At 40.4% G+C, this 24,255-nt stretch overlaps 2 protein-coding genes across 4 annotated transcripts; both read left to right on the top strand.

The window, feature by feature from the left end:
• The first annotated feature begins 435 nt into the window (after positions 1-435).
• Positions 436-7,008, top strand: slc5a3b (solute carrier family 5 member 3b). 3 transcript variants are annotated; one of them, XM_083921674.1, is made up of 3 exons: positions 436-686; positions 1,827-1,888; positions 2,857-7,008. In XM_083921674.1, exon 3 carries the CDS (start codon positions 3,143-3,145, stop codon positions 5,273-5,275), a length of 2,133 nt encoding a protein of 710 aa, XP_083777800.1. In that variant the 5' UTR covers positions 436-686; positions 1,827-1,888; positions 2,857-3,142; the 3' UTR covers positions 5,276-7,008. The 3 variants fall into 3 exon arrangements, with proteins under 3 accessions (XP_083777800.1, XP_083777801.1, XP_083777799.1); XM_083921675.1 differs by lacking the exon at positions 1,827-1,888; XM_083921673.1 differs by having other exon boundaries at positions 1,827-7,008.
• An 11,299-nt stretch (positions 7,009-18,307) lies between these two features.
• On the top strand, positions 18,308-24,016 carry casq2 (calsequestrin 2). The gene is made up of 11 exons (XM_083921727.1): positions 18,308-18,787; positions 20,647-20,731; positions 20,873-20,973; positions 21,084-21,195; positions 21,952-22,025; positions 22,168-22,298; positions 22,412-22,457; positions 22,557-22,611; positions 23,204-23,304; positions 23,399-23,473; positions 23,569-24,016. Exons 1-11 carry the CDS (start codon positions 18,551-18,553, stop codon positions 23,878-23,880), a joined length of 1,329 nt encoding a protein of 442 aa, XP_083777853.1. The 5' UTR covers positions 18,308-18,550; the 3' UTR covers positions 23,881-24,016.
• The last annotated feature ends 239 nt before the right edge of the window (positions 24,017-24,255 follow it).

Genomic DNA, 24,255 nt, shown 5'->3' with positions numbered 1-24,255 from the left:
TAGCCTCTATTTGGAAGAGATGTTGTTGTTTAATTCCAATCAGTTTGATACAATTGAAGTAACAAGACCCTATAACAGGGTGGTGAATTCTCTTCTGCAGTTAAAACAAGCTGTGGAAAGGGGGTGTGTTTAGTGGCCACTGGCTTCCCTGTTTCGAATGATAGTTTCTTAAAATGCATGTTTTCTTCTTTGATCTAAATGTATTTCAAACATGTAAAAAAACCCGAAAAGGTCATACAGATGATAATATTACTCAACTTGAAAGCATAGCTATGGTAATAGGATAGTTGGAGCACCCAAACGTCTCACGAGTGTGTGTGTGTGTGTGTGTGTGTGTGTGTGTGTGTCTGTGTGTGTCTGTGTGTGTCTGTGTCTGTGTGGGGGCGGGGGCGTGGAGTGAACGGGTGCGTATAAAGAGGAGTGGCAGCATTGTCAGGCGAGCATCGCGACTCCTGAGAAGCGGAAGGTCCAAGAGAAAATAACGGACAGCTTAACCAAACAACAACAACAACAACACCACCACACCGGTACTGACAAGAAGGAGCACTGCGTGATACGAGGAGGCGGCTTCTTTGTCTGTGGTGGGTGGGTAGAGTCTGCAGGATACCTTCTTCTTCATTCACCTCTCCTCCTGTGGGGCGTGGAGTATCGCTGTAGCGTGCGTGCTGCTAAAGCTAGCTGTCAAGGTACATCTTTAGTGTTGAGTCTAGAGTGTAACGACTACCTTAGTACAAGGCTTTGTTATGCTTAAAAACAAAATGTGGTCGTATGTTAGCGTCAAGGCGGTGAAGCTGTGTTTTCAGTAATGCCAGTTAATGCACCACTAGGTTGTCTGTCATCACTCGACTGACTCAAGTGACTGTTCCTGACGTCAGCCTGGAAGAAATGATCTCAACACTTGTACCATGATTGTTACACGATTAAATGCCAGACGTAATGGTGGTGAAAAACCCAAATATGCATCCTATAGCAGGGTATCTAAATATATCTTATAACGAGGAATACAAACTCCTTGAGGATGCGCAGCTCTTTGGAGTCTGAGTGATTATTCTGGAAATTTTCCACAAGCCTGATAGGTGCATCAGTGCACCACATGGCTGCTCGTGGACCGGTGTCACCTCTCCTTTATTCACAGAAGGCGGTCTCAGGCTGTCCGCCACACATGGACCATTAATTAAAAGATTCAATTGTTCTATCCATCATGCCATCATTTTATTATGGCGTTAGCTGACCTTTGAAGCCTGGGTTTGATATGGCTTTCATTAAAATAATTGAAAGCATAGTGGGAACAGACGCAAACGTGCCTCTATTTAAGCTGCATGTGCTGTATGTGGACTGTCTGTCACTTGTACAAGCAGCATAACAAGCATGGCTTTAATTGTATTGGGAAGTTTATATTTAGTTGGGTGGAGTTTAGACATCAGTATTTGGTAACTTCTCTGGGCTTAATGCATGGCTGAGCTGAATGCATGAGTCTGTGCAGGGTATTCAAAAGTCAAGAGAGAGGACTTTTGAATACCCTTCACAGACTCATGCATTCAACTTTCTCATAGCAGAGCTCCAGTTTCATCACCACTGCGGGGGTTAGCTAGCTTTGCCCAAGTCTATAATCTGTTGCAGAAAGGAGAGTAATATAAGAATAACACTGGTTTTTGTTTAATCCAATTATATGAATCAGCGTAGGCCACCATATGCAGCACCATATGTTTTATTATCATTTTGGCAGTAGCCGGGGCTGGCTCTATGGTAGTGATTATCTATCCCCCATTATATAACTTTGCAAATAAAATTATATTAATCCATTGAATGACATTGCTGTATTTCAGAGCCTGGGCTTCCTGGGCAGTGTATGGTGAACACATGGAGTGCAGCCCTTGATGATGAGATGGTAAAATGAAAACAAAGACTTCCTTTTATTGAGAGGGATGGTTATGCATAAAGCCTGGCTGCGAAGACAAATGTGTGGGATTATTTTCTACCATGCATGGAAGGCTGAAACCCCTAGAGAAGTCAGACATCCAAATTTATCTGTCTGTGTGTGTGACACAAAACCGATGTGCTTACGTTTCACCATGCAAATATGGATTTGATTTGCTCCATCTCACCGTTTTCTCTGTATGTTGAATTTTTGAATGATGTAGCATACAACTAACTGTAACTTAGTGGTTTCATTTCTAGGCTGAGGGGGCTTGTTTTTCAATTCTAGACTAGGATTAAGGTTTATATCTGTTTATGTCTGTAAAAGATTTAGGTGTGTTTGTGCATGTATCATTGTATGGTAAAATTGCATTTTGAATCAGTCCTAATTTTGTGTGATTATTATCTCCTGTTGGTCCCTCTACTCTTTAGGTCACTTAATTATTATTTTAAAGAATCACAAGAGTTGGCAGCATTGTACATCAGGCCACATATTAGGTAATGTAAGAACTGCACAGTTTCTCCTTGACTCTTCTTGATTTCTTAAAGTTTTTATAATTCAATTTTATTTATGGTGCCAAATCATAACAAAAGATATCTCAGGACACTTTACAAACTAGGTGAAGACCAGCCTTGGGTGCTTTGTGTTTAAATAGTTTGAGGAGAAACGTCATTGGCAGGCTAAACCCGCTTTGTAAATACTGCAGTTGTAAAACAGGATTCAATAAAATCAGCTTTCTTATTAATCTTAAAGTGGTTTTATAGAGCACTATTCTATCATTTTGATCATTTTATATGGATAGTGATATGGTGTTTGACTCCAGTCATTTTTGAACCTCACTTTTTGTTTCTATCTTGTTTTCCGAGAGACTGTAAACTTTTCCCTCTTAAAATTAAGTCTCTAATGGGGTGTTTTTCATTGTCTTTGCTGTCTTGCAGGAATGTAAACTCTAGGCTTTTCTAGACCAGAGGCCTCCATCCTCCTCTAAAACTAGAACGACCTCAGTGCCGGTGGATAACTCCCTCCGAAAGCACACCTAGTGAATTTGACCTGCCGGTGGATACTACAGCTTCCATCCAGACAGCAAACCAAAGCAAAGCATTTCCCTTGCTCCTTTTTAAACCAATAAATCCATCAATTGACTATTTCTATTCCTGTTTTGTAAGGATTTGTAACGCTGTACTTTACTTCCAAGCAAGATTCTTCTCAAGTAATCTGTTTAAAATGGCTCCTGGAATGGAAGCAGTGGACATAGCTGTGGTAGCACTGTATTTTGTCCTGGTGCTAGCCATTGGGTTTTTTGCCATGTGGAAAGCCAATCGCAGCACTGTGAGTGGCTACTTCCTGGCTGGACGCTCGATGACATGGATAGTGATAGGTGCATCGCTCTTCGTCAGCAACATCGGAAGTGAACATTTCATAGGCCTGGCTGGGTCGGGAGCAGCAAGTGGCTTTGCTGTTGGAGCGTGGGAATTTAACGCACTTCTCCTTCTGCAGCTGCTTGGCTGGGTGTTTATTCCTGTGTATATACACTCTGGAGTCTACACCATGCCTGAGTACCTGTCGAAACGCTACGGTGGCAACAGGCTAAAGATTTACTTTGCTCTCTTGTCTTTGTTACTTTACATTTTTACCAAACTTTCTGTGGATTTGTATGCTGGAGCTCTCTTTATTCAGGAGTCTCTGGGGTGGAACCTTTATTTGTCTATCTGCCTGCTCATCGGTATGACTGCTCTGCTCACTGTCACTGGTGGACTGGTGGCAGTACTCTACACCGATGCACTTCAGGCGGTGTTGATGATCGGCGGAGCCCTGACCTTAACCATCCTTAGCTTAAACAAAGTTGGTGGGCTAGAGGGTGTCAGAACTAAGTACATGCAGGCAGTTCCCAATGTTACTGCTATAATGGCCACTGGAAACTTCACCTATTCTCCTTCCTGCCCTATTGAGCCTAAGCCAAACTCGCTACGTCTCCTTCGAGGTCCCCTGGATGAAGACATACCATGGCCAGGCTTCATTCTTGGCCAGACCCCTGCATCTATTTGGTACTGGTGTGCAGACCAGGTCATTGTTCAGAGAGTACTAGCAGCAAAGAACATTGCTCACGCGAAGGGTTCTACACTCATGGCTGGATTCCTCAAGATCCTGCCCATGTTTTTAATAGTCATCCCAGGAATGATCTCCCGCATCATGTTTGCGGACGAGATCGCCTGCATTGGGCCAGAGCACTGCATGGCTGTGTGTGGTTCTCATGCCGGCTGCTCAAACCTTGCCTACCCACGCCTGGTCATGGCAGTGATGCCTGTGGGACTCAGGGGTCTGATGATGGCAGTCATGATCGCTGCTCTGATGAGTGATCTAGACTCGATCTTCAACAGCGCAAGCACCATCTTCACACTGGACATCTACAAAAATTTCCGAAAGGCGGCGTGTCAGCGTGAGCTGCTGATCGTGGGACGCTTGTTTGTTGTGATCATGGTGGCAATCAGCATTGCCTGGGTCCCTGTTATTATTGAAATGCAAGGTGGACAGACATACCTCTACATCCAGGAAGTTGCTGGCTATCTCACTCCACCAATTGCTGCCCTCTTCCTTTTAGGTGTGTTCTGGAAAAGGTGTAATGAGATGGGTGCATTTTGCGGAGGCATGACAGGTTTCACACTCGGTTGCCTAAGACTGATCCTAGCTTTCATCTACCGCCAGCCTCGCTGTGACCAGCCAGATGATAGGCCTGCTTTCATCGTTGGTGTTCACTACATGTATTGTGCTGCCGGGCTGTTCTGGATTTCAGGGTTGGTGGCAGTGGTGGTCAGCCTCTGCACCTCTCCACCAGATGAGGAGCGGGTTCGCACCACCACATTCTGGGGGCTCTACAACATTGAGAAAGTTCCCACAAAGGATCGAATGGAAACGTACAAGTTGACTGAAAATGCTCATTGTAATGGAGACGAACGACACCGTAAAGAAATGCCCGAAGATGTCAGAAACGAGAGGTGTTTGGATGGGGCAGATGTCAAACTCCTGGTCCCATCCACTGACCATGACCCAGCAAGCCCTAGTATTGACACATCCCCTGCAACCACCCCTGCAGAGCGATTTAGTAATGAAAGGATGGAGATGATCCGAGAGGAAAGCTGCCACGTAAATGGGGAGAGAAGCTGGTGTGTGCGTTTACTGCGGTGGTTTTGTAGCTATAAGGACGAAGCACAGAGCGCTCCGCAAAACTTACAGCAGGTGGATACCGCAGTCATTGCAGAGATGCTCTACGAACCACCCAGAGTTAAAATTATCCTCAATTTGGGTCTTTTTTGTGTCTGCTGTGTGGGCATCTTCATGTTTGTTTATTTCTCACTGTAGTTTAACTCTGTACTAAACTAACAGGGAATGGTCGGGGGACTTTTATTAGGGTGGAAGTTATGTGGGGGAGCTGGGGGATGTTTCAAAAGAACAGCTGAATTTTTTTAAAGATTTAAGAACCTCTGTAATATTTACAGTTGTCTTTTGTAGCTCTGTAACATGAAGCTAAGCTTATTCTAATCATTGTTTTTAAATGATTAAAGCTTCTCCACATTAGATCAATTGTATTCCTTAAATACTATGAAGCTTATTTGGCACTTATATGGTCATTTTGTACAGCGCTTGTTAATCCTGCATTTAGAATGTACTGGATTTTTATAGAACTGTTTTGTTCCTAGTAAATTTAATGTGTTAATGTGTGCACTTTTCTTTGTCTTTTTGTTTTTGGTTTGTTTTCTGTGATTTATGTTTTTCCCCTTCCCATTCTTGTCGACAGTGGCTTATTTTCAAGTTTCTGCCACATTTTATTATTATTATTCCATAATTTCAGTACAACTTTAAGTATGTGATTACTATTCCTATTTCCTAATAAATATCTATTTTGTTTTGCTGGAGAGAATAGGTAGAAATTATATCCAACCAGCCTTTTTTTATTGGGACCATTATAAAGTTTGCAAAACATGAGTTTATATTAAATGCTTAGAAGCTTTGCTTCTCTTCTGCTGTTACATGTGACCGTTATGTTTATGATAATTATCATAATCACTGGGTTGATTTAGCCTACTGGAGGTAATGTGTTAAGCTTATAGTAAATATCTGGTATTTAATGTGTTTTGTAGAACAGGAAATGGATAGAAGAAGCACAACATTAGAAATGATTCTTTTTTTTATTTATATATTTTTTCATCTTAAGAGAAAGTCAAGCTTAATATAGTAAGGTACTCATTTTGATTGGCTGTTCAATTTGATGTTGCTGGTGACTAAATTACATTCACCACAAGAATGCTATTGCTATTTAAATAAATGTTTGTATGTATCTAAAAATGTTTATTTAAAGCTGTATTATGCACTACAATTGTACCATAACAATAACCCAAAACTACCAATGCTCATGATTCTGTATCAAATTATGTATTATGCATATCTCATTTTATGTTTCACATTGTTCAAGTGTGTCGAATCTGTTGCATTATATTACCATTTTGTACAATGTAATCCAGTGCTCATCGGATCACCCACAATACACATTTCCTTTCTTCTGTCTATCTGTTGTGTATCTACTGTGTCATTGTACCTTTAGTGTACTGCAGTGCATTTAATCTTGTTTCAAGTGCTTATAAACCTCTTACCATATGTGTCTTAGTGTGCAATGCTTAAGTGAAGAAAACAAAGATTTCAGTTTTATGTCCTGTAACTGTTGTGCAGCGAATACCACATTTGTTTTAAAGCCATGCGATAAATGGGCTTTGTCTCGTAGTACATTTTCAGTTTACACATTCAAAGTTTAAAGTGACTGGCCTTCTGGATTGTGGTGATTATTTCCACGGTGTAAGGTCCAAACAGCAACATCCATGTTTGTGTGGAAAGTGGAATTTGTGTTGAATGACCTCAGTCTAAAATGTCAGTGTCATAATGGCACGGACCAATCATGATTAATTTCAGGCATACATGATGCATAACATATGGATGGATAATGAGTGATGATTGCTGTATGGGAAGTTTTAAAAATGTTTTCTTTCTTTCTTAGAGAACATAAGTTGTTATTTTTATGAATTTTATTTTTTGAGACTGAAAATAAAATTTGTGTGAGACAAAGAGAACGTGTCCTTATTCTTTATGTGGTGACAGTTGAATATACTTTCATGAAAGATAAAGACAATTTTGCTCAACATTATTTTAATGTGCGTTTTACTTCTTGTTATGATGTGCCTTGTTGACTTTTGTAGCCCTCTAAAGACACCAGAAGCATTTTTTATTGATCATGTGATTATCAGCTGGCTCCAAGGAGTCTAAGCATCTGCATGATTGCAAAAGTTGCGGGCTCAACTTTGGAGTTTCTCTCATGTGGTTATGTTTGTATCAACACTCATTACGCAACTCCTAAATACTGTCATTATTTGTCAGTGATCTTCTGCAACTCCTTCCTGTATGTGATGATTGAGATGTCTTCAAAAACTCTTAAGGGAAAATGAAGGAATTCATACTGGGTTGGAACAAATATGCCCTCCCATTCAGGTTTAACTATATATTTTGGGGCTTTTTGTCATTGGTGACAAGAGTTAGGGTTTATGTAACACTGATAAGCCTTATTAATCTGCTCAGAGCCAAAAGTGCATTGAGTGATTCCAGGCCTCTGTACACAAGATTCCAAGATTCAGCTAATCAAAAAGCCAGGATCAGTGGCTTTTAAATCTCCACTTCTTTCCAGTTTACTTCATATCACTGATGTCCTCCTATGACTCCCCATTGCAACAAGTTAAAATGTAGCATGCACTCACCAAAGGGGTGTTTATGCGTATCTGCAATTGGAAATAAATAAATATAAATATATGACAAATATAAATTGAGAAGATTACCTCTTTTTCCTGATAGCAGGGGGCTTGACCGAGGCAGGTGAACTTTATTAGCAATTCACTATGTGGAATTTTTTTCTTCTAGTGTCATCTAAACTCACCTTCAGCTCCTCCCTTTCCAGGAAGTGCATTTCTCTCATGAAAGTAGGATGTGTTGTGGAAAAAAACTGTCAGCTGGGCCAAAAGACACCAGGTCTTCCAGAACATTAAATAAAAACTTTTCACTGTTCTCAGTAGTTGAAGTCCAATGCAACCTTACTGTACTTAAGCATAAACGTAGTACAGATAACGGAGCACTGTTCCCAGGTACATGTCACACACACTTGGTCCAACTCAAGTTGGAATACCACTTTATGTACCTTGTGTGCCCTCCCCACATCATCTGTCTTTGAATAACTTTTCTCATAGTTCCAAAACATTGTATTTCTTTCTTTTAAACAAAATCTGTTGTGATTTTTTTCCCATGAGCTCACTGGGCCATCTCCTTTATTATTAATTTACTCTTACCCAATTAGAAATACCTTTGAGCCTACTATTTTCCTCCTATTAAAAAGTCACCTTGGAGCTAGTTCAATGTCCGAACCAGAATACTTCTGAGGTTGATATGTGGAGAGCTGACTGATGGCTCAACGACTTATCTCGTTAAAAAAACATTTGGCAATATGATGTCATGTTCTTTGCTTATCACTAGTTTTGCTGCTTTCCTATGAGATTCAGCTGAATTTCAAAATAACAGTATAAGGGATACTTGGGGATAACAGTATAAGGCCAAAAGTCTATTGGTGTTCTCATGATTAGTTTAACGCATTTGTATGAATTTAAGACACAGGAAACTAGACTGCAGATGCTGACCTGTGCAGAAAATTGTGATTATAATATCTGAATGACTTGTTTCAACATGTATGGATAAACTTTATTCATCTCTGCTTCAACAAAGCTACACCCCTTTACAACCCTCAGGCATGTGTCAAATAAATGATTGATGGAAGACTAAATGATTCACTATGATGACTCACTCCCTCGAAAACACAAATGTGAACCTGTTCGTGGTGCTATAGAGGGAAAGTCAAGGGTCACAAAGTCATTAGGATACATTATCTGGGGAAGACGAACAATGCGCCAAAGATGTTTAAGTATTTCACACGATTAGTGAAACTTTGACCTGCTGGTGGTGTTAGATGAAAATACAGGTTATCACAAAAGCCACTGTTGTTCATCCTCAGGGCAACATGGATATCTGTATTCCATAAATTCCATGTCAATCAATAAAATAGCTGTTGAGATATTTCAGTAAAATGCAAACTACAAAATACACTGCTGTTTATGCAGTTGTGCAGGTGGATAGCTCCCAATAGCACTGATCTATAAGTTACCTGCATGTGCACAATAACATGTGCTTGTGTTTCCCCTCTGATTGAATAAAAGCTGCAGGCCATGACCTCAGCTCTCTTGTGTCGGCGTTATTTTACATCACTGTTGTAAGATGCAACACATACAATTTAAGTTTGACAGTGCTGTGATTCAAACTAGTTTACATTTTCATTGTCAGTTATCATTCCACGCTTTGCTCACTCCTCCACCAACCCCAACCTGACCCATACCCTCCCTCTTTACTAGAGGAAAGCAATAATATTGCCCTTGTGGAAAAGTACTGGCATCCAGGCAATGCTTTGTTCATTGTCTATTTCGGAGAGTGAAAACAATAGCCTGAAACAAATGCTCCAAATGGCCTCATAGTGTCGGAATGATGATATTATCACTGTAGATGGGATCCATTAGGCTGCATGATTTACAATTTGTCAACAGTGGTGTAACACGCCTAAGAAGTATTTTGAAGTACATTCACTTGTTTTGAATGTTATTATGTATATATATATATATATATATATACAGTATATACTGTATATATTGTATAGTCCTTTTTTCATACAGGCAATTTGAATGGGGAAAGTCCCGCTCAGTATGGCTTTAGGCAAACAAACGGCCTCTTATCTTCATACTTCATGACATTGATACTGTATGTTGTTATGTTAGGGATGGTTGTACATTCTAAGATATACATACTTGTACATATGATACTGTACAAGTTTATTGTCGTTTTCTGGAAATTCATTTTCATCCTTAGGTAGTTTCATCCACTTAAACGCAACAGTATGAAGAATTCTTTAGTACCTCTATCTATCCTGATGCAAAAACAAAATGCTAAATGAACTTATTGGACAGTATTTTTATAGTGCCTTTCTGGTCGTCCGACCACTCAAAGAGCTTTTCACTACACGCCACATTCACTTATTCACATACATCTCAATGAATGCGTATATAATGTGATATGTATATTTGCCATGACTGTTTTATGTCATTTGTACATCCATAAATATGTGTGTCATATGTTTAACTATATATTCAACCTGTGTTTTCATTTCTTGATCGGAACTACCTAAGGATGAAAATGAATTTCCGTAGACTGACAATAAAGTGGTACAGTATCATATGTACAAGAATATATATCTTAGAATGTACAACCATCTCTAGCATAACAACATATCAGTGTCATGAAGTATGAAGATAAGAGGCCGTTTGTTTGCCTAAAGCCATACTGAGCAGGACTTCCCCCATTGGAACACCGTAACTTAAACATAACCTACTTTACATTCTATTGTTAGTCTGTCAGTATTTGCAGTTACTCTGCTTTCTCAACACATTATGTTCTCTTGTTATTGCTGTTTGGGCTCTTTCAGGGCGGCCTCATCTTTTGGCAGGGGATGTAAAACAAAGTTCATTCCTGCCCTGAACTGGGATCCTCTAACCCAGGGTCTGCAACCCGCGGCTCTTGGGCCGCATGCAGCTCTTCAGCCCCTTTTCAGTGGTTCCCTGTAGCTTTGCCAAAAAATTATATAAACAACATGTAAATCATGTGTTTTTTACACAGTGGACAAAGGAACACCTGTTATCTCCGAGTTCAAGGTGATTTTTTGAAAATATTACGTGAAACTAAAATATGTGTCACATCCTAGGTCTATAGCCCAGCGCCTTTCCCTACAGGTGGCTAATCTTGAGTTGGTGACCCGCACTGCTGGTATGCTAACTGTGGAGAAATACCCCCCAAAAAATATTGGAGGAAAATAGTGTTGGGTGGACATTACTTTGCTTTCACATGATGATTGCTTACCTGTATGCTTGATATGTTGTGAGAAATTAGTGAACAACAACATTTTTTATGACAGGTAATAATAGGAATAAAATGTCAACAGTAACTATATATAAACCTTTACAAGGTGTGACATCCAATATGTTTTGCATCTCCAGACAAATTTTATTTTGTGGAAGAGGGGGAAAAATGGCTCTTTTGAAATTTAAGGTTCTAGACCCCTGCTCTAACCGACCCCTGACATGCTGTCTGCTTCCAACTAATAATGTGGTTCAGGATATAGATGGCTGGGTTTAAGGTCCATCAATCCTGTTGAGATTTAGGGCTGCCCCTCAGCACATGAAAATCCTTTGGGTATGGTTGCCTGAGTCTCCAACATACAAGCAAACATGTTTGTGGGTTTTACACCCATCCAGTATCGCTCCCAGGCCTGCTCCATGTCTTCCTGCTCCACGTCCTCCTGCTCCACGTCCTCCTGCCTCTGAGGCTGTTGTTGGTTGATGCAGTTGCTCCTCAGAATCAAAATGGAGCGTGTGCCAGAGTGGTGGTAACAGCCAGGGCAGGTCAGGTGTGGGGATGGGGCAATAGTAGGCATCCTGAAGTCCTGCAGGACCACTGAATCAGTGCTCTTGGTTTCCCACTATGGTCCGTAACCTGCATCTCTTGTGACTGATAAATCAAATGTGGTAATGGCAGTCATTCTGGCAGTGTATGCAGGTGTACGGGGTAGCTGGTCTTTCTGATTGGCTTCTAGTGCTTCTGCGGGTCCCCTTCTCATCCCACTGGAGCAGCTGTTGTTAATCGAAGCTCTGCAGAGCCCTCTGGATTTCAAGACTCCAGGTTTCTCTGTCTTTTGTGGAGGCTTCCCAAGTGTTTGTGTTGGTGTGTTTCAGGTTGCGTTTGCATATCTTTGTAGCGTAGCTGTGGCTGCTCTGTTGGCCTTTGTTCTGAAGCAAACTCTCCATATAGGGAATGGCTTCTGCCATTCTTCATATGGTGCATGTGATCAAACCAGGAAAGGCGTCTCTGCTTGAAGAGTGTGGACATGGATGAGCTCTTAGGTCAGGACTGAACAAACCTGCAGAGTATTCAGCAAAGGCAGCACATATGAAAAGCAGAGTCTCCTTTCCTGTTGAGCCTTGAGAATACACATATCTCTGCCATACAGTATTGTGCTTACTATACAGGCCCTGTAAACCTGCACTTTGGTGTGCCGAGGAATTTGTTTATTCCTATTAATAATGAATGATCTCAAGAATATCCTTGCATAACTGAAATTAAGGTGGTAAATTTGATTTCTGCTAGTTGTTATTAATATTATTAGCAAGTTAAAATACATACATATAAATATCAGTTTGCCTGTTTGTTTTCCCATCACAAGGCATTTTGTTCTTATTCTTCTATTTAGTCATATTTAAAGTAAAGTGCTGTCTTTGTTATTCCTCGTTTTGGGGTGACAACAGAAGCAGCAATGAAGGGAATGTGGAGTGACCTTTCAAATATACCGTAAACACATAGTCAATACATTCCTGTCATTCCCCATGCATAGCCTTGACTAGACTACGGCGGCATGCCTGCTATTCTGGCATTAATCCATGGAATAAGGCTTGAATGGCAAAAGGAAATATTTACTTCTTTTAGCAATAACAACGGAAAGAGGCCGTGACATAATGAATGAAAATCAGTGATGCACACATTGGTGAGGCCATTTCTCGTCTGGGTCAAACAGACTGATGTCAACAACAACGATTAGTGACAAATTAAGAGCATGACTGCTAGGGTGTCATGTTTGAACTGCTAATAAAAGTTTTTTTGATGGAAACATTCACACTGATATATTGCAGAAAAATACCAGATTAGTTAATGAGTAATAAAGCAAACTTTTACCTGCAGGTCTAATTCTTGCAAGTCATAATCTATGAAGAGAAAAACAATTCTTATCACATTTCTCACATGGTCCTTTAATAACACAGGACTATGAACTCACTGCCACAGCTTCCAGAAAATAGGTAATATATTAAAGTCCTCCTCCAGACACATTTTAGAGTATGTACAATTACTCCGTTATGATTACAATTTTGTTTAACATCGTTTCCCATAAAAAAAGTTAAAAAAAAAAAAAAAAAAAGTGAATAGGGGCTGGAAGCAAATTCACTCTTCTTCCTCATTGAGAAATTCTGGTTCTTGCCTAAATCTGGTCATTGGTACACTGTCGTTTCAAAAAATGCTAGGCCATGGTGTTAATTGCTCATTTTGCTCATGATATGTCTTGTAGCATAGAAAACATCATATAGACATGTTAAAACAAGGTTCAAAACTTGATTTTCATGGAGGATGGTCTTTAAAAATATCAAAGACAATAGACTAAGGTTAAAAGCTTGTCATTTTCCCTTCCTTTTTGTTCTCTTGATAACCCCTGCAGGACCTGAATTCCTCTTTTACCATGTTTTTCCATTTTCCAGGGAGAAGCAGTGTCATCATGCATCATAGAAACAGGGTATTCTTCAGCTATTTATCATTTACCCAAATTATAAATAGTTGTGTTATCATGGGAGTAACACTATGGTTAAAATAACATATATGCCTTAAAAGGTGACAAATTTCTAAATGCCAAATTGAATTGGCATGCTGCCTAATGTATGTTTACACTAATGCTAAACTGCACCTGCTTATGACAGTTTTCTTTACTTGATGACTTTTAAAAGTAAGCTATAACATATTGTCATACTTATACATACTCTGCCACCAGTTAACTGATTATCAAATGGAGCACTGAATAACCAAAACCAGAAATGATAAAAATATCATAGCTAGTCCTATTTACTCTATTGTAGACCATCAAAAATGATGAATCATGCTGTTTTAATAGATATCATAGCTACACCAGGACACCACCCCATCAACAAAAACATCTCAGGCACACTGTACTAAAACAAATGATTGTGATTAAAGAGGAAGACAGTTATTCTTCAGACCTTCATGTATGCTGACCCCACGTGACTTACATAACACTGTTTATGTTTATGCTTTATGAATGGCATAACCCCAACCACAGGCACACACATACACACACTTAACATAGACACTGCATGTGAGGTAACACAACACGATTCGTATGAGCATGTTGCGTGTGCATAAATACGTAGGCACAGAGTGGCCAATATGTGTGAATCTGCATTTCAGAGCTTATGTCACATTACAGCCCATCAGGGGGTTTCTGGCTCTCTGTTGCCTTGATGTCTAGTTTGCTGTTCTAGTACATCTCTGACAACTTCAAACTCGACCTTTATCTCCACAGACAGACAGACAGATGGACAGATAATCACCTGGCAAAATACTCAAAACCGCACTTGGTGAAGACAATAAGAAATATAATAAAAGTAAAATTAAGGGTATTTCTTCTTTTATTTGATTGAATAAGGCCCGTCTGCAACAGCTTACTGCTGTGAGTGATTTAACTCCATACATACTGTGGGAAAGATAACAAAGCTGTGTAGGTTGATGCAGTATCCCTATCCTTTATTGTGAAAAGCATCAGATGTTCTGGAGGGGGCAAAATCCAGGAAGAATGTGGAGATTTGAATACAGTTAGAATATTTTACAACATCTCACTTATTTGTGCACATGCAAATGCATAAAACCCTCAATGTGCAATATAGATGGCCTTCCCTTTTTTATTTGATAAAACTTCCTTTTGCATATAACTGTTAAAGAATAGCAAGACCTATTGCACATCACATTAAGTACTCGCAGGGCTTTTCTTTGTTTTTGTGCACTTTGTACACACTGCTCCATTTTTCTCTTGTTTCACTTTACTGTGCAGAAAGTCATCATAGCGTCCCACCCGCTGGGGCTGCAAAGTAACACATAAATGATCTGGGACTGATCAGAGTTGGTGGGAGTCGTCTGCTCTTTCAGCGTGGCTCTGAGGGGGAGAAACACTGCCCCTTCAAACACAGGATCCAGTTTCCAGCATTCTTGTCAGCAAACAGATACGAAGCTGGAGTGTCATTGAGCAAGACAATAGATCTGTAATGACTTCAGGGTGCTGCTTTGTGACTGACACTGATACCTCATTTGACCTCAAATGAGGATTTCAATTCCTTACTCACTGTAATCAGATAGCACACATTTGATTTTTCACAGAACAGGGAGACAAACAATGTTATTGTGATATTTCGATATTTAAAAAATCGGTAACAGTATTTCACTGAAAAAAACTGTACTGTAAGTGCATGTGAATGTGTGTTGCATTTTGCTGCCATCTAGAGAGAGCTACAGTAAAGTGACTATAGACTGGAAAACAACGTCCCCTTATAGTGGGCTCCCTCTGCGTGGGCAGATGAGGAATTACAAGTGAATAAACACTCGCCAGTCACTCTTAAACCAGTCAGTTCAATCTTTAATTCAATTTCCAACCTTTTATTTGTTGCTGTATATTAATGCATATATTCATGTTTATGCATGTGTGCATGTGTGTGTGTGTCAGGTTATAATGACTTCCAGCACTCTCCTTTCTTTATCAGCTGGAGGAAATATCCGCATTTTGTATGCCTAACATCTTCAAGGTCATACCCCACACACACACACACACACACACACACACACACACACACACACACACAAACTGAAAACCCTTAAGCATCAAGATAAAAAAAAAGTAAACAAAGTATGAGCAGTGCTAGAACGTGTTCATGAGAGCTCATGCATTTTGCTTCCTTCTGTAAGCAGCTGTGTGCTCTCTGTCAGTGCCTCTTTATTTTGTTCCATTTTTTACTCCAAGGTGACCAAGGTCATGATGCGGCCTTTGAAAAACTGGCAGGTAGGTACAGTTGGGCTGAAAAGAATACCATTTTCTTCATTTCTATTTTGTTAAATTATAATCAGATTTTAGGCTGCTGAATCGTGTATCTCATGTATGTTCTCATATCTCAAGAACTGAGGGAAAGAGGGTACCTGATTGCTTATTTTCTCACTTGTACCTTAGTTGTATGAGTGATGGGGTACGAAAAGCCTTTCAAACTGTTTTTAAAAAGACGACATGTAAACATTACACAAAGGATCTTTAACTTTAAATTGTATTGTTACATATTTAGTCAGGACTTTTTTATGTTGTAGGAAAATACTTACACTTTGAAACATGTTCCAGTGAAATGTGTAATTAATTTGTTTAGTCCTAGTTATTTGTTTAATTTAAATACTTGTCCCTCTCGTTGGCAAATTGAGATGCACATGTTTAAGCTCTGCATTTGGATACAATACACTACATTTAATTCATAGATAGGTGGAATTTGTCAAATGATACTTTGTTTTTCCTCAAACTAGATGAGTGCTTCTGATTTGTCCAACCTGACCCTTCACCTGGAAGGGTCCCTGACCAATGCTTTGGGTCATTACCTGGACAACTGGAGACGTAACATAACAGCTGCAGCCGATGCTTTGGACAAGACTCTGGCTGAGGAGAACTTCAGGAACGTCATCTGGTATCTGGCAGTGATGATTGGCATGTTTGCCTTCATTGTTGTGGCCATCCTGGTGAGCACAGTCAAATCCAAGAGGAGAGAGCACTCTAATGACCCCTACCACCAATACATCAAGGAGGATTGGACTGCTCAGATAGTACAGGGGGACTTTGTCACCAACCATGCAGCTAAATAATGCAAGCAAAGACACAACTCAGCAGATCATCATCATAACTATAACAAATTATCACAAAGGTTGTCTTCTCTAAAGATCCTTTCTTTTACAGTGAATACTGCTCATGCTGGTCAAATTTCTAATCAAAATAATATAATCTAATCGATATTGTGTATCTAACTTGTGGTTAAGCTTTTTAGACCATCTCGATATTTAATCCATTAACATTAATAATGCATTAAAACAGTGTTTCCTAACCTTTTTGCCAACTGTTAGATTAACTCATTTTCATTTCACTGACAGCCTGACTGTTTTATTCCAAATGTGTTTATTGTAAGATAAGGCTATTTAAGACAAGTGAATGTTGTTTCAATTATGTAGTCATATAAAAAATGAAATTAAAAATGTAATTTCGCTGCTTCAGTTTTAGGGTCCTCGTGCTGGCTCACTGTCATGATTTACTTGGCACACCTGAATAATATAATATTCATCTTGAATGTCATCTTAAATGTTATTATTGATGCCTGTGCTTTTTCTGCTACGACAACACGGCTGTGAAAAAGAGCTACAGACAATAAATATACTAAAATCAACCTCAAACTAAGTCTAATTCTAGTGGTGTGTTTTTGTTTTGCAAAAATTATAATATAATATTGTTTTCCAAAATGGTGAGATATTCCATAATTCTTCCCCATACCCCTGGTATAAAATACCTGCTGGTGCTTAGTTGGGAATCACTGCATAGGGATCTTAAAGTTTTGGAATTGGTGTTACAGCCAAACTCCTGGGCTGCGTACGCGGCTCTCAAGGGATGTCCACAGGAGAACGCGTCCATTATATCCAATTGAGGGAGCTACATGGGCCAAGGAACTAAGTAAGAAAAATGTTCAATCTGTTTAAATACGATTTGGATACACACCTCATTGTATAATATGAGGCAGCACAGCTTCCAAACCCTGCAGAACCAACTGTACTGGAACTCAATGGCACACAGTGAAGCTTATGGTGCACATCCATTCCCCACTTTGGCTGTTACTCTATAATTCAACAGGTCATACTTGGTTTCTACCTGCAGAGGGCAGAAGAGACTCCTTCCTAAGCAGCTATTGTTCTTGAGAGTGGAGGTGAAGAAGAGGGAGGCAAAAATAGAGGTGCAGCTGCTTTGCTTTTCACAAATCTACATTGTGTAGGTTTGTCAAGAGCATCTGACATGTCAAACCGAAAGGCTGTCATATAAGAATATATTCAGTTCATAGTCAGATAGCACATTGCACATGCTCCACATCTGCAGAAAAGCCAATGCACACACATCTTATTTGAGTTGCCCTTTGCGCACCTGTTGGCAGATTGTCTCATGAGCTGTCACTTAAGAATACACCACCATTTTGTACTTGAGCACCAAACCAATCATCCCCTGTGTTTTTGGTCCTCACAGACTTAAATAACTGAACCCCTCAAATCTCCGGGGCTCAACCCTCTCCTCCTACATCACTGACTCCCCCAAAGAGACGTCACAGGGAGCATGAACTGTACTGTAGTCCTTGCTAAACCCTCCCCGTGCTATCTCTCTTTCTTGCTTGCGGATTTATTTTTAGCTTTCAAACAACTGGTCTCCTAAAAATGGGCCTGTCCTGCAAGTAGTGGGAGAGGAGTGCTGCTATGTATGGTATCCACCCCCCATCCAGTACCTCACAGACCCCGCAGTCCGCTTCTTTCGCCTTTGTGTCTGCAGAGAGAAGGCATGAAGGAGTGAGTAGTGGGGGGAGTAGCAGTTGTTGTGGGTCCTGAAGATGCTTGTAGAAGTTGGATTTCTCTGTACAGCTTGGGGTGCTTGAGACGGACCAAAACTTTCTGCAGCATTTCCTACATTTCCCTATCCTTTCACAGGGCTTCGGTGACCTTTTTTGATTGTGCAGTTTTATACTGTGAAACTAAAAGCAAACTTTACACTCGGGGGGTGTGTGGTAGCTCCAGACCATGCTCTCCCTGTGCCTGTTCCTGCTCCCTTGCCTGAGCCTTGTGCCTCTGGCCCCGGCCGCGAAGGGCCTGGAGTTCCCACAGTACGACGGGAAAGACCGTGTCCTAGACATAAATGACAAGAACTACAAGAAAGCCTTGAAGCAGCACAGCATGGTATGCCTGTTCTACCATGGGCCCATACCAGACAGCAAGGAGCTGCAAAAACGACACCAGATGACTGAGTTGGTGCTGGAGGTAAAGTATAAAGAAGAGGGAAAACAGGCAGAGAAGAGGTGCAGGGCCACCTTAAACAGGAACAGGATAGAGAGACCAAATTAAAAATGTTTTAAAAAGTTTTCACTACAGGAGATGGAGGGCAGAAAGAAAATGAAAAGGATGTGGTTCGTATTAGAAAAAGGACACTTTTAGTCCAGTTAAATAGACCCACAATATTTACAGTATGATAACTCCACATTAGGGCCCAAATAACAACACAGCCAACTGTTGAGGTATAAAACTCCATTTTAATGTTTGCATGTGTGAGATTCCTCAAGGTCAATGTGTTACTGTATGTCCAATACTCCAAGGAGATGCCGTGCTGTCACTTAACGTTACATCTATCACCTCCATTCAATGCATGCTACCATCTCTTAGAAATATATCACTCTAATTCTCCTGGGGCTCTCTTCTCCTGGCCGAAATAGGCCAATAGCTCATGTTTATTCTTTTAGAGCAATACACATGAAGGGCACAGCTACAGTGCCTTCTCCTTTATTGTAGTGTTTTGGTGGACTTTGGTGGTCAAAGTAGAAATAAGACACCCTGCAGTTATTTTGTATTCAGGGTCAACAAATCAGCTGGCATTGATAGGTTGAATAAATAACCTTTTTTGAATCCCATACAGTAGGAAACAGGGTGCACTGTGTCCTGTCTCTTGTTACACACGGCTGTGGGTGAGTTGCTCTCTGATCTGTGGAAGGTAATCTGAGCCTAGTGGTGCAGTTCTGATATTAGCTTTACTTAGTTGACACAGCACAGGTGGGCCATGTTACTATAGAGTCATGCACCCATGTACAGTAACCATGTACAAAGATGAAATCGTTAAAGCCGATATAACTGACATATTTGCACATTTGTCACACATTTCTATGACTTGCAGATTCTAATGCAGTCCTACAACCTGTTTGAGATCGGCTTACTCCCTTTTTATTAAAAACAAAAATGTAAAAGTAACAGTTTCTGCTGCAGCACGCGTACCTTTGTTGTCACATTACCACCATCAACTGTCAGTCAGTCAAAAAGCTTAAAACTGATGACAGGATGCCTGCATGCTCACCCTGTGCATGATGCATACAAAACTCAACAGGACACCTTTAACTTTATACACCCAGGGCTTTTCTCTGTATATTGAGGACAACACATTAATTATACTTGAAATACACCTGTTTCATTTGTGTAAGGATAATTTCTGGCAGGAAAGTCTTGCATTTCTCACCTAATGTAATTCACAGAACAATTAACTATACTGTAGCTTTGGTTATATTTAGAACAAGGAAGTCTGGGTCATTATGTAACTGTGTTTCCATAACCCCTGGGCAGCTTGAGCACCTCTGTAATATTGCCAACTTTGGTATTCTTTTTTTTTTTTTTATTAAGACGCCAACACTGCAGCCAAGCTCCATTTAATTTATTTATTCACAAAAGCTTCCTCAATGAATATTTCAACTAAACTGGGACCTTTGCTCTCAGAACTCAGGATCCAAAATTAGTTGTATTCTATTTCCCTGAAGGGTCGCGGAGGACTGGAGCCGATCCCAGTTGACATTGGGCGTGAGGCGAGTACACCCTGGACAGGACGCCAGTGTATCGCAGAGCATAAAGAGACAGACAAAGCCAGACAACCATTCACACTCACATTCAATGATCAATTAACACCTGCATGTCGTTGGACTGTGGGAGGAAGCTGGAAGCCCAGAGAGAACCCATGCAGACACGGGGAGAACATGCAAACTCCACACAGAAGAGCCCCAGCCCGGACTCCAACCAGAAACCCTGTTGCTGTGAGGCTTCTTCTTACCATTTAGTCCGACATGCTGTCTTTCTTTTGGTTACAGCTTGCAGCTCAGGTGATGGAGGAGAAGGAGATTGGGTTTGGAATGGTTGACTCCCACAAAGATGCAAAGGTGGCGAAGAAACTGGGTGGGTATATGAATACCCTCATCTCATTCATGCTTCCAGATCCTGAAAGATGGCTGATCTTAATCACAGATTTATTCAAGAGTTGAAAAAGTAAAAAAAACCTTAAAAGCAGTTTTAACACGTTACATCTCTTAATCACAGGCCTGGATGAAGAGGGCAGTGTGTATGTTTTCAAGGCCGATCGGGTGATCGAGTTTGACGGCTTGCTCTCGGCTAACGTTCTGGTGGAGTTCTTGTTGGACGTGAGTAGACTGATTTAAGAGCAGATTACTTGCTCTGATACAACACCAGTCTGACCAAAGTTACAAGCTTACCTCAGTACTTCTCTATGTGTCTGTTTGCACGTCTCTAGCTGTTGGAGGAGCCAGTGGAGGTGATAGGAAATGCTCTGGAGCTGAGAGCCTTTGATAGGATGGAGGAAGACATCCGCCTCATCGGTTACTTCAAGAACGAGGACTCTGACCGTAAGTGTGTGAGGCTTCTAACTGGAATGATATGTTTGTGAAATGTTTTTCTTTCTGTCTGAACACAGCTCTTGTTAGTTAGGTCTGTGATGGGCTTTCTGTGGCTCATGCCCTTCATTATAACATGAGTGCATTTTAACCCCTTCATCTCCGGGGATTAACAGATCCATTTTTACCACTGCTGCACACACAGCTGCTCGGCCCCCTCTCACATGCTGAGTATAGAGTAGTTTACTTCTGCTGATGAGCTGTGGCTGCATCCCATCTGACCAACTGTGGGAGCATTAAGTGGAGGTCAAAGTTCAGTGTTTCCAGTCCCTGATGTGCAAATGCTGTGTGTATACAACAGCCAGAGAAAGCACAAACAGATGTGTGACCAGGAAAACAAGAGTATAACAAAACCACGTTGCTTATACTACAGAATCATAGATTGCAGTCACAGCAAAAACACATTAACAGTACATTCACTAAGCTTGTTACAATATGTCCCACATCATTCAGAATATATAATCACGCCACCTTGTAGGAAATGAAACAATGCTGTTTGTAACCTTTGGTTCAGACCGTTGGAGTCGGGAATATCTACAAGGTCATCATCTTAATTTAACCTTAACATTTAGAGCCTCCTCACATGCCAGCATGCAGGCCGCGAAAGGATTCTTAGGCCTCTGAAAATATCAAACCAAATCATAATGCTATTCACAAACTTCACATTTAATACATTTCTCTCATATCCCTGTTCTGTTTCATCTTCAGACTATGAAGCATTTAAAGAAGCTGCAGAGCAGTTCCAGCCCTACATCAAGTTCTTTGCCACGTTTGAGAAAGCTGTGAGTAGTAAAAAACAACCTAATACAACCACATTATATTCAATGATCTGAAGATTCATGTTTTACTTTTCAGACAGTAAAATCACCTATTTAAGCCCCCTTCCCATCATTATTCGTGAGTGATCTGTTTTTGGTGCTTCAGGTAGCCAAGGAGCTGACTCTGAAGTTGAATGAGGTGGATTTCTACGAGCCCTTCATGGAGGAGCCAGTCACCATACCAGGCAAACCTCACGCTGAGGAGGATCTGGTGGAATTCATAACTGAACACAGAAGGTAGACGAAAAGCAATGTTGAATTAAAAACCTGAACAAATGTGTATATGACCGATATTGAATAATGGTAAATACTACTATTGTCATTATCAATGTTTTTTTTTACACCATCAGACCAACTCTGAGAAAGCTGCGTGCAGAAGATATGTTTGAGACCTGGGTGAGTGATGATTGTCCAGCTGCAGACGACTTTAACACATTTAACTTTAGTTTTCCATGACACTTATAGTAACATTTACATTTGTCTTCCTATTCTCAGGAGGATGACATTGAGGGCATCCACATTGTGGCTTTTGCAGAGGAGGAGGACCCCGGTGAGGGCCCTTTAAATGTCATACAACTATGTGTTAGTGGAGGGGATAAACATAAGGCTATAGAACCTATTTGATCGGGTTTTACAGCAACTTGTCCGGTAACTCTTGTCACCTGATATTCAACTGATAATTTGTAAAGCACTTTCCTACAGGTTTAGTGACAGACAAGATTATAATTAACAACTGAACAATTTCAGGCTACTGCAACACATAACATTGAAATGATAAAAGGGAAATGATAAAGCCATTCAACTAGATAAAATACAATAAAAACATTGAAAAGTTTAAAGACAAAAAATAAATAAATGTAATGTTAGGAATGTAATACTTATTATGGTAATAAAACATCCTAATAAAGAATTTATAAATTAATACAAAAACTGACTGGCAACCAATATCCAAATCTTCTCATGATCAACAAAAAAAGGAAGTCCTTGCTGCAGTGGCTCAGGTTCGACTCTAACCCCTGGCCCTTTGCTGCCCGTCATCCCCACTTAATGTATATAGTTTCTTTTCACTGGTTGTATGGTGTTCTCTCCTTATGGTCCTAGTCAATATTTTGATACTTGATGTTGTGTGAAAATGTTTCCAGATGGTTTCGAGTTCTTGGAGATCCTGAAGGAGGTTGCACGAGACAACACCCACCTACCTGAGCTCAGCATCATCTGGATTGACCCTGATGACTTTCCCCTGGTGAGCGATCAAAAAACACAAAAGAGGAAAATGTGGATAGATATTTGGCTCACACGCTGCAAACCTAATGTTTTTTCTTGCAAATCACCTTTAGCTGATCCCCTACTGGGAGAAGACCTTCAAGGTGGACCTGTTCAGACCTCAGATCGGAGTTATCAACGTTACAGACGTGAGTCCCTGAAAACTTGTCTGACGTGCGACACGAATGTTGCCTTTGTGAGTTTCCCCGGACGTTGTTCGACCTCTCTGTCCGTGTGTCCTCAGGCCGACAGCGTGTGGATGGAGATGGACGATGAGGAGGATCTGCCCACCGCCCAGGAGCTCGAGGACTGGATCGAGGATGTGCTCTCTGGCAAAGTCAACACTGAGGATGATGACGATGATGATGATGATGACGACGGCGACGACGATGATGACGATGATTCCGACGATGATTCTGACGATGATTCTGACGATGATGATGATGACAACAATGAGGATGATGATGATGATGATGATGATGATAATGATGATGATGATGATGACGATGATGATGATGATGATGATGATGATGATGACGATGACGATGATGAGTAATCCATAGTGTAATTCTAGTAAATGTTGACTCCTCTGTTTATTTTTTCTTCAGGCACGAGTTCAACATGGATTTCAGACAAACTACTGTACAAAACAATGTCCAATTTGTACTGAATATGTGCTATGATAATAATAATAATAAATCTATTTAATATCCAAAAATGTCATTTTTGAAACGTAAATAAGCCTGGAATGGATTTCACTGCATTAAACTCTTATTGGTGGAAATGCTTTGAGCATTTCCAACCTATGTTATCCTAAGGTTTATTGTTATTATTCTGCATACTTCTTCCGTTTGTTTTTCAGTCGTCGACTTCAATCCGACTTTGACCTATAGGGCTATATCTTTTCCCTTTTTATATCTTTTACAGTTTT

Source organism: Echiichthys vipera (genome assembly GCF_963691815.1).
Source record: "Echiichthys vipera genome assembly, chromosome: 10".
Lineage (NCBI taxonomy): Eukaryota > Metazoa > Chordata > Actinopteri > Perciformes > Trachinidae > Echiichthys > Echiichthys vipera.
The sequence above is the reverse complement of the archived record's forward strand: the minus strand, read 5'-3'. Positions and strand labels throughout refer to the sequence as shown.

What these genes read in the sequence shown, in the direction of transcription:
- casq2 (XM_083921727.1), top strand. Translation starts at nt 18,551, where the DNA reads ATGCTCTCCCTGTGCCTGTTCCTGCTCCCTTGCCTGAGCCTTGTGCCT. An exon ending in AAAGGTGGCGAAGAAACTGG is followed by an intron (nt 20,732 to 20,872) that starts GTGGGTATATGA and finishes TCTTAATCACAG; the next exon opens with GCCTGGATGAAGAGGGCAGT. An exon ending in CAAGAACGAGGACTCTGACC is followed by an intron (nt 21,196 to 21,951) that starts GTAAGTGTGTGA and finishes TTTCATCTTCAG; the next exon opens with ACTATGAAGCATTTAAAGAA.
- slc5a3b (XM_083921675.1), top strand. Translation starts at nt 3,143, where the DNA reads ATGGCTCCTGGAATGGAAGCAGTGGACATAGCTGTGGTAGCACTGTAT.